At 42.1% G+C, this 12,682-nt stretch overlaps 1 protein-coding gene across 4 annotated transcripts in view; it reads left to right on the top strand.

Moving 5' to 3' along the window:
* FIG4 (FIG4 phosphoinositide 5-phosphatase) overlaps nucleotides 1-4,858 on the top strand; it is a 74,217-nt gene extending 69,359 nt beyond the window's left edge. For 2 of the 4 annotated variants that reach the window (XM_087777036.1, XM_087777038.1), the window contains 2 exons: nucleotides 2,954-3,127; nucleotides 3,904-4,858. In XM_087777036.1, the coding sequence (XP_087633162.1) occupies nucleotides 2,954-3,127; nucleotides 3,904-4,000 (271 nt within the window). In that variant the 3' untranslated portion in view covers nucleotides 4,001-4,858. Of the gene's footprint in view, nucleotides 1-2,953 lie in introns of all 4 variants that reach the window. The other 2 variants (XM_087777039.1, XM_087777037.1) reach the window with 2 other exon arrangements.
* The last annotated feature ends 7,824 nt before the right edge of the window (nucleotides 4,859-12,682 follow it).

The following is a 12,682-nucleotide window of genomic DNA, read 5'->3' as shown; positions in this document are numbered from 1 at the left end:
TCATTTGACTGTTCCAGTTCTTCAAAGGCATCATTCCTTGTTTTTTCCCTTTAAAAGAGGAGATTATACCCAGAAAAATAACTTCTTGTCTCTTGAAGAGCACCCAGATAGTGAGTCATGACTGTGGCTTCTGTGGAATATGGCAACGATGCTAAGATCTATGGATCTTTATTGCATTTGGGCTGGTCGATGTTTGCTTTTGGAAATAGCGAGCTTTGACAGTAAGTTCCTGCTGTAATGTCTTACCTGATATGTTTTGAGCCCAAATATATGTGCATATGCTCATACAATATTTAACAATAGTATTCTGACTGTTTTTCAGCTGCTGGCACTGGCTACTATTCCAATATGCTATTATGTAAAGTATTTAGAAAATTTATCTTCAGTAGCTAAAATAGTAGATGACAAATTAAAAGCTAGTTAAAAAAAATCTCGGGTATTAAACATCGTTTTGGTCCTCACTGCATTATCAAAGAGGATGGCGAAGACCTTGGAACTCTGCAGAAATGGCAAGGTGACAAGGCTAATTGGAAAATAACTAGTGTATGAGGAGAGGTGAAATGCACTTGCTCGTATGATAGTGATGTGGAGGAGGCAAACAGAGAACAACTGTTCAGCACTTCTCCCAGTGTAAGAATTACAAGCAACCAAGGCCCATGATAACAAATGAAAGAAATGTGATGTCAGACACAAGTAATGGAACTTATTCCCACAGGATTCTGTAAGTGTCAGATACTAGAAAAAACAGTGAAAACCTATGGAAATTACTTTTCATGGAACAGTAGTCTGGTTTCAAATTTTGCCTGAGGTAGGTCCTAAATCCTGATTGCTCAAATACAGGAGGATAAACTGGAGAAGGCATTGTTAAGTACCTGTTCTGTTTTAATGATCTGTCCTCAAAAATTGCTGCTAGCTACTCCCATGAAATTTTGGTTCAACCTAGTACAAAAAATATGATTTAGAGAAGCGTTCAATGTATATGGTGGTAGGAAAGTGAGTCTCTAGAATTGAAATATTTGTGTTGTATGGAATAACTGAGCAGCTTTGTTTATAGAGAGTATTTATAAAGTAGCCGTACTTTAGTAGCTAGCTAGAAAGTAAATTAGCTTTTCCAGCTGAAATAGGAGCTAAAAATGTATGAAACTGATAATTTAGAGAATTCTTTAAAACATGTATGTCATTTTTTTCATAACTGAGAAATAATTTATTTCTCCCGTTCAGCATTTATAAGTGCATTGCATCCACTGTTCTAGATAATCATTGTTCTGTCAGATCATTTTTCCTTGGAGTTCATTTCAAGCTTTGATTTCCTCTAAAGCTCAAACAGTATTGACAGAAGGAGAAGCTGATGCATACGTTACCTTCAGATAGCAATGTGTTAGTCACAGAATGTTCTCTTGTGGAATCCAAACTGATCTGCTATCACACAGGTTAAACCTCTATACTGTTCAACTCTGGGAGTATTTGATAAATAAATTGCTAAAATATTGCTGGGAAATGTGCATAGTATATTTATGAACACAGCTTTCACAGTAGCTACAGTGCTTTAAAATGAAAGTGATTTACTACACAATACTTTTAGTGTTTATTAATTTATTATGAATTGAGTATAAATGGTATTGTTGCTACCTTGCAGTTGATTGTGGAGAACACATTACTACTGAAGTGTTTGGCTTAGAACCATAGAATATTATAAATTGGAAAGGACCCTGGAAGTCATTTGATCCAGTCCCCTGCTCAGAGGAGGACCAAATGAGATGAGGTTGCTCAGGGCCATGTGCCTTTGCATTTTGACTGCCCTTAAGGAGGGAGGTTCCACAGCCTCTCTGAGCAACCCATTCCAATGTTCAACCACCCTCACCGTGGAAAAAAGTTCACTTGTGTCTAATCAGAATGTCCCATGTTGCAGTCTGTATTCCTTTTTTGAAATGCGTCTTTTAATCGTGCACTCCAAGAAGAGTCTGGCTTTACACTACCTATACCCCTCCTATTAGGCAGCTGCTGACAGCAATAAGGTCCCCCTTAGCTTCTCTTCTCTGGGCTGGACAAACCCAGCGCTTGCAGCCTCTCTTCGTATGCCATGTGCTACAGCTCTCTGATCATCTTGGTGACCTTCATCCAAGTATTTCATTGTCTGTCTTGTGCTGGAGAGCCCAAGAGTGGGCACGGTTCTCCAAATGCGGTAGCTCAAGCCCTGAATAGAGGGAAACAATCACTTTACTTGACCTGTTGGCTATGCAGTTTTCAAGAGTTGGAGTTAAAAGACCAGCTTCTACCTTATGAGTGAGCCTGATTTACAGCAGTGCTTAGAAAAGGTCTGGCATACTCAGGTTCTTGTAAACTTTCAAACTACATGTTTTTCTCATAAGATGAGTAGGTTTAAGTATTAGGATTCAAAGATAGCATTTATGGTACAAAGCTATTCAAAAAATGTTTTCATAAAATATTAGCTGTTCCAGTGTACAGAGTGCTGTTGCTGGTAATCAGTTGTCTGTTTCCGGATAATTAGGTGGAAAATTCTTATCTGATAAATTCTTTCTATATGTTGGTTCAGAGTATAATTACTTGCTTGTTATAATTGCTACTAAATGTATAGCTCAATAAAGTTTTCCTGTTATCTGCTATAAGGCATGGCACAGATCTGTTTCAGCTTGGGTACTTACTGACCGTAACAGATCTGAGGAAGGATGAAGAAATGAGGACAGAGTGGAGGGAACTGAGAAAGCATTCTGTAATGTGATTAGTGACAACTTACCTAATTAGCCTACTTAGAAAGCTGGGTCTTATCAGGTCTGCAGTAGTGATAAAAATCTAGGTAAATTAATTATCTAGTGGGAAGTTGCCCTTTCATTGACTTTCATATATGTATTTCAAGGAAAAGAAATACTCTTCTCTCTCTGTGGAAAATTTTTACCTAAAGTTCCAAATGTTCTGTGTGTTTGTTTTTTTCCAGAATACCCATCTCCTCCTTTTCTCAAGACAATATTTACGAAGTCCAGCCTCCGAGAGCTGATAGGAAATCAATAGAGATTTTTCATGCCCACATTCAGGCTGGAAGAGGAAATATGCAGCCACTGGGAAAAGATGACTTCCTCATGTACAGAGAGTACATTCGAAACAGATACCTGTAAATACAAGCTGGATTCTCCTGCCAAGTCTACTGTACTGATAGGTCATAAAAATAATTTTAGAAAGGAAACCTAGTTTGGTATTTTGCAGTAAGAAATGTATTATGTAACATTTCTATTTATTATGCTTTACTATTATACATTTACACTACTGTGCTTTACAGGAAACAAGTGTATGTTAAGAGACTAAGTGTATAATCAGAGCGCCTACAGTCACTGAAGAGTATGTAGCAATTTATGGCAAAGAAATAGTGCATCTTTAGGTTTTATATTAATTTCTTACATTGTTACGTTTGCTAGCAAAGTTGAAGTGATTTGTACAGAAGAATCAGAAAATAATACTTTTCTTCCTCTTTGTTCCATGATAGCAAACAATCTTTTTTTACAACAGAATGTTTTCTGATATTTCTTGAGATTTTTAGCAAACTGAGTGCTAAAATGACTGCTTGTAATTTACTGCTTTCGTACGCAGAAGGGAAAAATGTGTGGCTGATTTCAAAATCAAAATTTGCATCTGGACTAACAAACTTTGTAACCCTAATTTGTGTCAAAACTAATCTCACTGGTGCTAGCAGCTACAGAATCTGTGCCACAGGCAGGGTGAAAATGGCTTGCGACTAATTATCATGGGCTTCTAGTAGGAATCTGAGGTGAACCACTTAGTGACTGCATCTGCAAATGAAGGAATGCTCTCCACTTTACTAGGTTTAGACTCTTAAAGGGTGCCAAACCATCCTGTTGTTTTTCTGCATGACAGGTGTTATCCTTTTTGCAGCATACTCTTTCCATCCCTGTATTTGTGCTCCTGCAAGATGCTTTCAAGTTCAAGCCTACAGCCTCCCAAGAAATCTGTATCGGTAAGTGAGGTGTAGAGACTGGATCAGCTGGGGTGATCATGCAAGAGGAAGCAGTAGTTGGGTTAGGCAAGACTGAACATCATGCCCAGTGCTAGGTAAGAAGTGGAGAGGCAGCAGGTCTCTGAAATAGGTTGTTTAATTTGGGCTTGTGATTAAAACATTTCTCAAATTAAAAAAAAAGGAGGGGGGAACCCTATTATTTGCAACTACAAGGCAAAATTCCCAACACTGCTTTCTAGCCCTTTGCCTGGAAGAATACTGATAGTGTCAGCAGCACCCTTGACAAATCATGTTGTTCCGCAAGCTTGTATAGACCATATTTCAGGATTTTCTGGAATAACTGCACAACTGTTTTAGGAATGTCAGCCAACTGCATGTACTAGATGTAGAGAACATGTTCGTCTTCATAGTAAATTGCTTGCAGGCAGCTACCCCAGATTCTTCGCTGCATGCTGCAAACATATTCCGAATATGTTGGCATGTTTTATGCAGTAAGTTGCACTTTTGTCAGTAATTCAATGAAAGAAAAGATGCAGTGGATAAAGGGAAAAGACAGAAGTTTCTTGTGATTTAAGTCTGTGTGTTTCAGGGAGTGACTTGTATGCAGTCAGTGAGAGAACATGGTACCTCAAGCTACCGAAAAATTCTGGTGTCCATTCTCTTTTGTTAATTGATTAATACTGTTTTGAGAGAAATGAATGTATTTTAGGAGATGTGAGAATCAAATGTCACTTTAGATAATACTTCATTGCAACTGTCAATGATTTTTTTTTTTTTCCTCTGGAAAAAAAACTGTACTGAATTCTTTTGTCCAATATGAAAAATAATTTGAAGGAATAAATGCTTGCTTTGGAAAAATGTAGAACTGGAGTCCTTATCCTAATGAGGCAAATGCATGCTTTTCTTGCTGCACTTGAACTATTTCAAAGAATGTTTTCTAGACTATCACAATCCTTATACTTTTGTTGTTCAGAGATACTGGTAGTTCATAAAAGTTGCTCTCGAAAGTTTCCCACTTAACCATAGATAAGGCAAAAGATGATGCTTTCTTTTTCAATATCTAATGTTGTTGCAAAATACAGGAACTGTAATAGTGTTACAGCTCTAAGAGAAAATATGTTCACGCTTCAGCAATTCAAACACTCCTCAGGAAAAGAGGATTAAAGGGCTTTGTTTTTATGAGGTTTTGGGAGATGCATGACATCTCAGTCCATTCTCTGTAATATAATGCCAGGCTTTTCAGTGTCTCTGTAGATGTGTGCCATGACAGTCCTGTCGTGGCATCCCCTTGAATCTTTTAGTATGTATAACTGCTGCTTCTTTCTCCTAGCTGCTTCTAGGGGTTTAAGCCCATGTGTATTACTTCATATGCTTGGGTATTAATATTCAGGTGATAGCTTGTATGGTCTACCATCAATGTACTCGTAGCAGCTGCTGAGAATACTTCAGGGTGCTAAAGTCAACTGTTCACTAGGTTTGTTTAAAAAAAAAAAAAAATGAAACAATGCAGAAACCAAGACTCCCAGCTTGACATTGCCTGAATGATAAACTTTCAACAGTGTGAATAGATTTGCTGCCTAATGTATGTAAAGGGTTAATTTAAAAAGAAAATACACTCATCACCCATATAACAAGTTCAGTTGTATGAAGGACTCCAGAGATGCTGCCTCTGCATCTACCTACTTTATTCTGTTCTTGTGATAATAAGGTTCAGTTCTCAACCGTGTGAGAAGTTCTGAATAGATGCATATACTTCCCTTTCAGAAGCTGAGGAAAAAGTGTGTAAAATAAGTATAAACACAAAAAGAATGGGCTGGGTTGGCTCTGAAAACTAACATGGTGCTCTTTTTGACTCTTAAGTGCTAATGACAATTTTTAACATTCAGGAGGCACAGACATGGGATTAGGACTCTGTCATTTCTGAGCCAGTGGTTCTTTGATGCCAGTCCAACAGCTTAAGCTCTGTTCTGTGACCATCTTCAGACAGATATTTGTGCCCTTAGGAGCAGTTATTCCCCAACGCTGTCATTGGTAGTTTCCCCTCCTTGTGAGTTTTGCTTCTGCTTGCAAAGCCCACTGACTTTTTGTTCTCTCACTCTCATTCCTTTCCAGAGAGACTCAGATGTGACCCTGAAATAGGATCCTTTTAATGTGCACACAGCTACAGCTACCAGAGGGGAGAAAGTGAAAGAGCCGTGTGTAGTTCTGGGATGACATTTGGGGTAGCTCTTTGTTTTGGTGTTGAGTTTTTGAGATTTTTGCACAGGATCTCAGGAAGGTTCTGCTGGCTCTCACAGACTCAGGACAGCCCTTGCATGTATAAACTTCAAAGTATGTGACCTGTCAGATAGTCATGTTTTACAGTGAGAAGAAATATGAGCTTCACTGCAGAGATCATTTCATCCTCCATAGGAGTTTCACCCTATCAGTACTCCCTGAATAACTACACATGCAAGTACAGTTCACTGAGGATAAAACGGTGCATGTGCCATACTTCAATAGTTGCATGAGTGTTATGTATACATAAGTATTGTTCCATTTTGCTGGCATAAATTGAATCAGATTGGTCACCTGGAGCCTGATACGGAAAAGATACTACGTGTGTGGCTCCCAAATGCCTCCCTCTGTCTCCTGTATATCTAGGAAATCTAATTAAAGTTGTCACTTCTGGTGGTGATTTAAAAGTAATATGGAACTAGTGCAATACGTTACAAAATATTAATGAGAAAAAAAATCATACATTGAAATTGCAGCCCTTGCAAATATTGATAATCAGCAGTTCCCTACTGGAGTTCTTAAATCTATGTGCTACAAAGAAAACTGTTAGAGCTGCTGATCTGTCTACTAGAATTAAGTAAAAGAGTGCTGAGAAAAGGCATGAAAAGCAATGTTTAACATTATTATATATTTCTAGAGGAGCAATACGTGCTTTTTGCCATATCTGACCCAAAGTTTGAATGTAATATTTAAATTCCATTCTTTTGAATACATTCGTCTGTGAAGAATAAAGAGATAATGTAATAAAGGTAGGACAGGCAAGCAGCATGTAATGAACCGTCTTTAATGGCCTATTTGCATTTTCCTGTTCTAGGTGTACCTGTGCTGCTGGCACTAAAGCCCGGTGTGGTTTTTAGGCATTACAGTAGCTGCAGAGTGTGCATTTGTGGTCATCTTCCCATTTTCAGCACGCAGCACGTACAAGACAGCGTGCACGCTGCAACCTCCAAATCCTCACGACAACCCTAGGCCTTGAGAGAGCACTGTTATTTTGTATTCCCTGACAGCTCAGGTACTTTTTTTTTTTTTTTTTTTTTTTTTTTTTTTTTAGGATTATCTTTTGTTATCCTATTTCCTTTCTTTTTCTTCTGATTTTTTGGTAGTTTGCTTGATTTCCCTTCCCCTTTCTTCTTCACCACCTGTGGTTCAGAATCCTTTCTCTTACCAGCACTGTGCCACAAGTTGCGGTTTGCCCACTATATCCGTATTCTTTCGGAGCTTTCACTTCTTGAAGGAAAACTCTGTAAATTTTATCCTTTTACTGAAAAACCTTAATGCTTTCTTCAGTAACCCGTATCCCTCCTTTTAAAATGCAGGCAGTGCCATCATCTGCCCTGCCTGATTTCCGACCTCCTGTGGTGGCGACAGACGCGTGTATTGTCTCTCTGGGGTTCTCTGTGTCTTGGTAACGTGTTCTTGAGAAGTGCTTTGCTTGGGTACAGGATGTTAGTGCTTGAGCAAATTGTAGACATCACTTAAAGTCTTTTCCGGTAGAGAAAGTCAAGCACTGCTCTGATGAAGAAAGTACGAGAGCATTTGAAGTGGTCCCCTCTGATTGCCTCTAGTCCTGTTATAGCAGCATGCTGCATCCTACTGCGTGGAGTTGTCCAAGGGGGGAGGGAGGGCATTTTTTTGCTCATACTCCCAAGAAAGTGGATCCAGCCCCTTTGAATAAGCTAGTGTTGGCACGTGTCAAAGTTCACTGGCGTGTCCAGTGAGAGATGTTGCAGCGATAAGCCTGGCTCAGATCCCTTAGGGGGTTTTATCCTTTCAGTTCTGATGCCTCTGTTCCTTCCCAGTGCCTCTTCGTCGACGTTAACAGTGGGCTCAGACACGCAGAGGGCTGGGACTCGCATCGTCGCCTCCTATGGAGGCGTTTTACCTGTGCTAAAACCGGCATTAACCGTGCTGCGGGGTTAAGCTCGAGTGCAGGCTCTGCTCCCGCAGGGCCGTGCCTTCCCCGGTACCAAGGACAGCTCCCGCCCGGGCCGGGCCCACGGGGGACACGGGGGCACCCCGCCCCCACGCAGAACACGGGGGCCCCGCTGGCTGTGCCGCTCACATGGGGTGGGTTCCATGGTTTCTCAAAGAAGGAAAATAACGAATGCCAATTATGTTCTTGACTAACTATACTCTTAATCCTGGAATGAACTCAGAATGCGTTTTGTTGGCTTTGGGAGGACGGGTGGTACAGGTTGACTTGTGTGAGTGAAAGCTCAGGTTGAAAAGCAGCTGCTTCACATGTTTAAAATCAGCCTCTGATGGCTCTCATCTCAGTGCTTTCAGAAAATATGTTATCTGCATCTGGTCCTTAAAGCGTGTGTTACCACATGCCAGATAGCTTGACTGAACAGTGTTAAAATGTGAGCTTTTGTACGTCTCTAAGATATAAGAAAAAGCAGCTTACAGGCTGTGGTACTTATTCTTCTTAAGACAGGCAACACATTACTTTATCACTGCATCAGGAGCCGTTTTTCCTGTGACACGGACCTTCCTGTGCAAAGTGGAATTCAGTCATCACCCCCCAGCACTAACACACGCCAGTAAGGTGACAGGTGACACGGTTACGAGTGCATGCTGCGGCAGGTTCACAGAGCTGGCACTGTCTTACGTCTACTGCAAATGTTTCCTTCAAAATTCAGGCATCCAGATGTAGTTATCAACATCGTGTGTTGACCTGGTTTTGCAGAAGTGCTGGTGCTCAAAATCCCACTGAAGTTCAAATCTTCTCCAAACATACAACCACTTTATACCCCAAATCCTAAATAATTCAGACCTGGGCTCTTGCTGGAAGATCCTTTAGACTTGGGAAGGGAAATAAAAATATAAAATAAATTAAAAAAATACAGAAAGACATCTCTGAATTTTGCCACTCTCGTGAATGCTACATTTACCTTGTCCTTCACCTTTCTGTTGTCATTTTTGTTGTGTAAGCATTACTGTACTCCCTAAGTGAAAACCTGAACTTACCACAAGCCATGGGAAGAGCCATTACTGCAGGCTTGTGTGGTATTTATCCTGTTTCTTAATATTGCTGACAAACCTATGAGGCAGGTAGCCTAGCAAATATTTACTGTAAACTACTGGTCAAAGCAGCATTCCTAAATTATTATGTGCACCTGACGTGCAGGGTTGTGCTGCATTGGGTGCCTGTGTCCTGGCCCCTGTGTGTCCATGGCCATGTTTGCCATCCTTGTTTCATGCTGCTTGTTGCACTTGGCAAGGGACCGCCGGCAGCGCCTCTGCACCTTCTGCAGGAGCAAACAGCCTTTCGTGAAACTCTGAGACGCCTGCCCTAAGCATCATCCTCTCCCCAAATGTGCAAAGCACGGAGGCCAAACCGAGTCCAGCCCGTGGCTGTAGCTACTGTCTGCAAACCGCCTAACTGGGACTCTGCAGGCCTGTGACCAACCACACTGGCACACGCAAGTGGTGTTACTCCGCTAGCAGTGGAGACTTGTGGGGTGGGTAAGAATGTAGCTTTTCTATGATTAATGGAAACTGCCAATATGAAGGTAAAATTCTGCTTTTTGCTGAAGCTGCAATCCTGATTTCCCTTTGGGGGTTTTGTTTGCCTGTTACTAATACATTCAAAATTAGATTATATGAATCACTAGTTGCATATTTAATTTGGGGATTTTCTACCTCAATAATAGTTAACTCTGAGAGAACGGAGTTCCTAAACTGCGTTGAAACCCTCGATGGTGCCTAGGGAAAGCAGGGTGACTATACAGAGTTTGAAGGCTACTGTCCCATTGGCAAGTATACAGTGGTTGGTTGGACTACGTGTATAGAACGCCAGCCCACCCTGGCAGATATTTTGATCATCGCCTAATATTGTTGAATCCCAGCTATCCTGGCAAGTTATCGTTTACTGACTGAGCAGTTGTTGAAGCGTCTAGTGAAGATTTGCCCATCTCGCATTTTTCTCTGCATGATTAAAAAAACAACAACAACAACCGAAAAACTCAAGCATCAACAGCCCAGAATGTGGGAAAGCTTAGATGGGCACTGTGAGGACACTGGACATAGAGGTGCAGGTTTCTAACAGCAGACCTGCTTCTTTTTGTCACCAGCCTGCGAACAGAGGCTATCTGAAGTTCCACAAAGGCCCTTTCCACTTCTCCTGGGATTTCTGATTCAAGTAGCCCGACACCATAATTCAACTGTGGTAAAAACCCAACTCAGCGTTACTCTAACAGTATGACAAAGGTGCTAAGAGAGCAGTATGTGCACATTTTTTGTCTCGTCTGTATTTCTAATAGTTTGTCTTGCTTGTTTTATTACTGATGTATTCAGAGTTGCCATCAATAGGTCAGTTGTTTAATTTTTTGTCATTTGTTTAATTTTCCACACCTCCCTGGAAATACATTGTGGATCACGTAAGGAGGAAAGGAAAGGAAACTAGGGGAAATGGTAAGATTTTGATTCTCAATCAAACTTAAACCCATCTCATTGCAGGCAAACATTCTCCACAGCCCAGAAATCCTGTAATAACTTTTCCCATAATAACGATAAATGTTCTGTGCCACTCTCTTCCCAGGTTTTTCCCTGATCAAACTATTGGATAACAGACTCAGATGCTCACCAGTCCTGGGTATGAAGCTTGATGCTGGGCTTAAGGCTCTGTACAATATCTTGAGAATTTTTGTTTTCCTCCCCCCCAGCTTACAATGGCATTTTGTAGAATCAGGAGCTCCCTGCTCAGCAAGACAGGGACAATTCGGTGAAACCTCTCCTAACAGAGGCAGAATTTTAAGGAGGAGTTAGACCTGTCATCTGGTAGAGAATCTTTTTTCCCCAAAACTTTCATAACCTTTCCACAGCATGGCCTAAGTGAGCTTTTTAGGTATTTTTCCTTTTGCTCTCCCCTTACAGCGGACTTAACACCAAGGGTGAGTAAGAGCTAGCACGCATCTCAGTGAGGCAAGGGGAAAAGGAAAAAGGCAAATAAGGGAAAAGGTAAAGTTGCCTGGGTGAAAATAGAAGGTTGGACCTCAGTGGGGTGTATTTGAACAACCACGCTGATGTACAGGGAAGAGTCGATTGGTGGGGAGCCCATAATTAAGTTGCTAGGAACTGCAGCAAGAGCTGTGCATGAGCCTGGGCACACGCGCATCGTTTGCTTTCACGTTGTCAGGCAAGCAGGTAGATTGACATTACAAAGCCGGAGCACACCGTGTCGCAGAGCCCCAGCTGAGCGTGTGAGCATGGGTCCAACACGCACGGAGACACGTGGAGCGAAGGGCTTGCGCTGCCGTGGCGGGGAGGAGGCTGGGTCACAGCACGTGTAAGACAAGCAGCAAGCCTGCAGTTGAGACATACACCATAGCCACATGAACTCTGATGGGAGTCACAGCAGTCATTTGGAAGATACATGTGACAAGCCTAATTTGAATTTCCAAAGGTCACATTTGTCATTCTTGGTGTACCGGCGTTCTCATTAACAAGCGTCTCCAGCTGGTCCTGTGCAATGGCCTCAGGACATGCTGTTGTAACCAAGCAGTGCAGCACAGGGCTACCACCGAGGCCCTGGGCTCGTCTGCTGTGCTCTCCGCTTAAGGGGTGTCGTAGGAGAGGGGGCTGCGTACCAGACACACTACGCAGGTGATCAGATTTTGACCTAGCAGGCATGTCTTGCTGGGTGTTGCATGAAACCCATAGAGCAGCTCTCTGGAGGTGTAGGTTGGTCTATAGGACCACCTGATTGAAGTCCATCTTACCTGATGGCAGTGGCATCAAAGCCAGGTAGGCTGTAAACAGAGAGGAGAGCTTCCAGAGGCAAGTCAGCTCACCTGTCTCCCAGTAGGATGAGTTACCCCTCTGCGGGTGCTTATTGCTCCCCATTGTGCCACCTCGGAGGAAGCCACACAACTGGCTTAGCCAAGACACCTGCATTTAAAAATCTAAAATTAGATGAGTCCCTTGGTAGCCTTTATAAAACCTGGCAGAGCTGCGAGATAAGTGACCAGAGCTATAACATTATAGTCAACAATGGGTCCCTTACAAAACGATTTTATGGCTTTAACCGCTGTCTCAACCACTCCAGACACAGGTAGGTACACCTCTGGTAAGATCCTTCTCTAAAATAAGGGCATATGCCACTTCAGGGCTACCCTGCATTGCCAGAAGTCCGTGGGACTTCTGATCTATCACCAGCCAGTGCAGAGAACGGGCTGCTCGGGGTCAGCAGAGCTTCTCAGTCATCAGTGGCTTTGACCAAAACATCGGTGTCTCCATCACTGACGGGTTGTGGCCAGTTCTCTGCCCACATCAGGAGCCTCATCCAGGGACCAGCTCTCCCTGACTCCCCTGAGACTCGCAAGGCTTAGCTCTGCTTCTCCTCTGCCTGCTGCCAGCATATTCTCCATCTGCTGCCTTGGCTTGGATCTCTGATGAACGTTATGTTATGGAATAGCT

Source organism: Nipponia nippon, unplaced genomic scaffold (genome assembly GCF_047370975.1).
Source record: "Nipponia nippon isolate SJK-2023a ecotype South Korea unplaced genomic scaffold, ASM4737097v1 scaffold_4, whole genome shotgun sequence".
Lineage (NCBI taxonomy): Eukaryota > Metazoa > Chordata > Aves > Pelecaniformes > Threskiornithidae > Nipponia > Nipponia nippon.
Note: the sequence above shows the minus strand (reverse complement) of the source record. Positions and strands in the feature narration are given on the sequence as shown.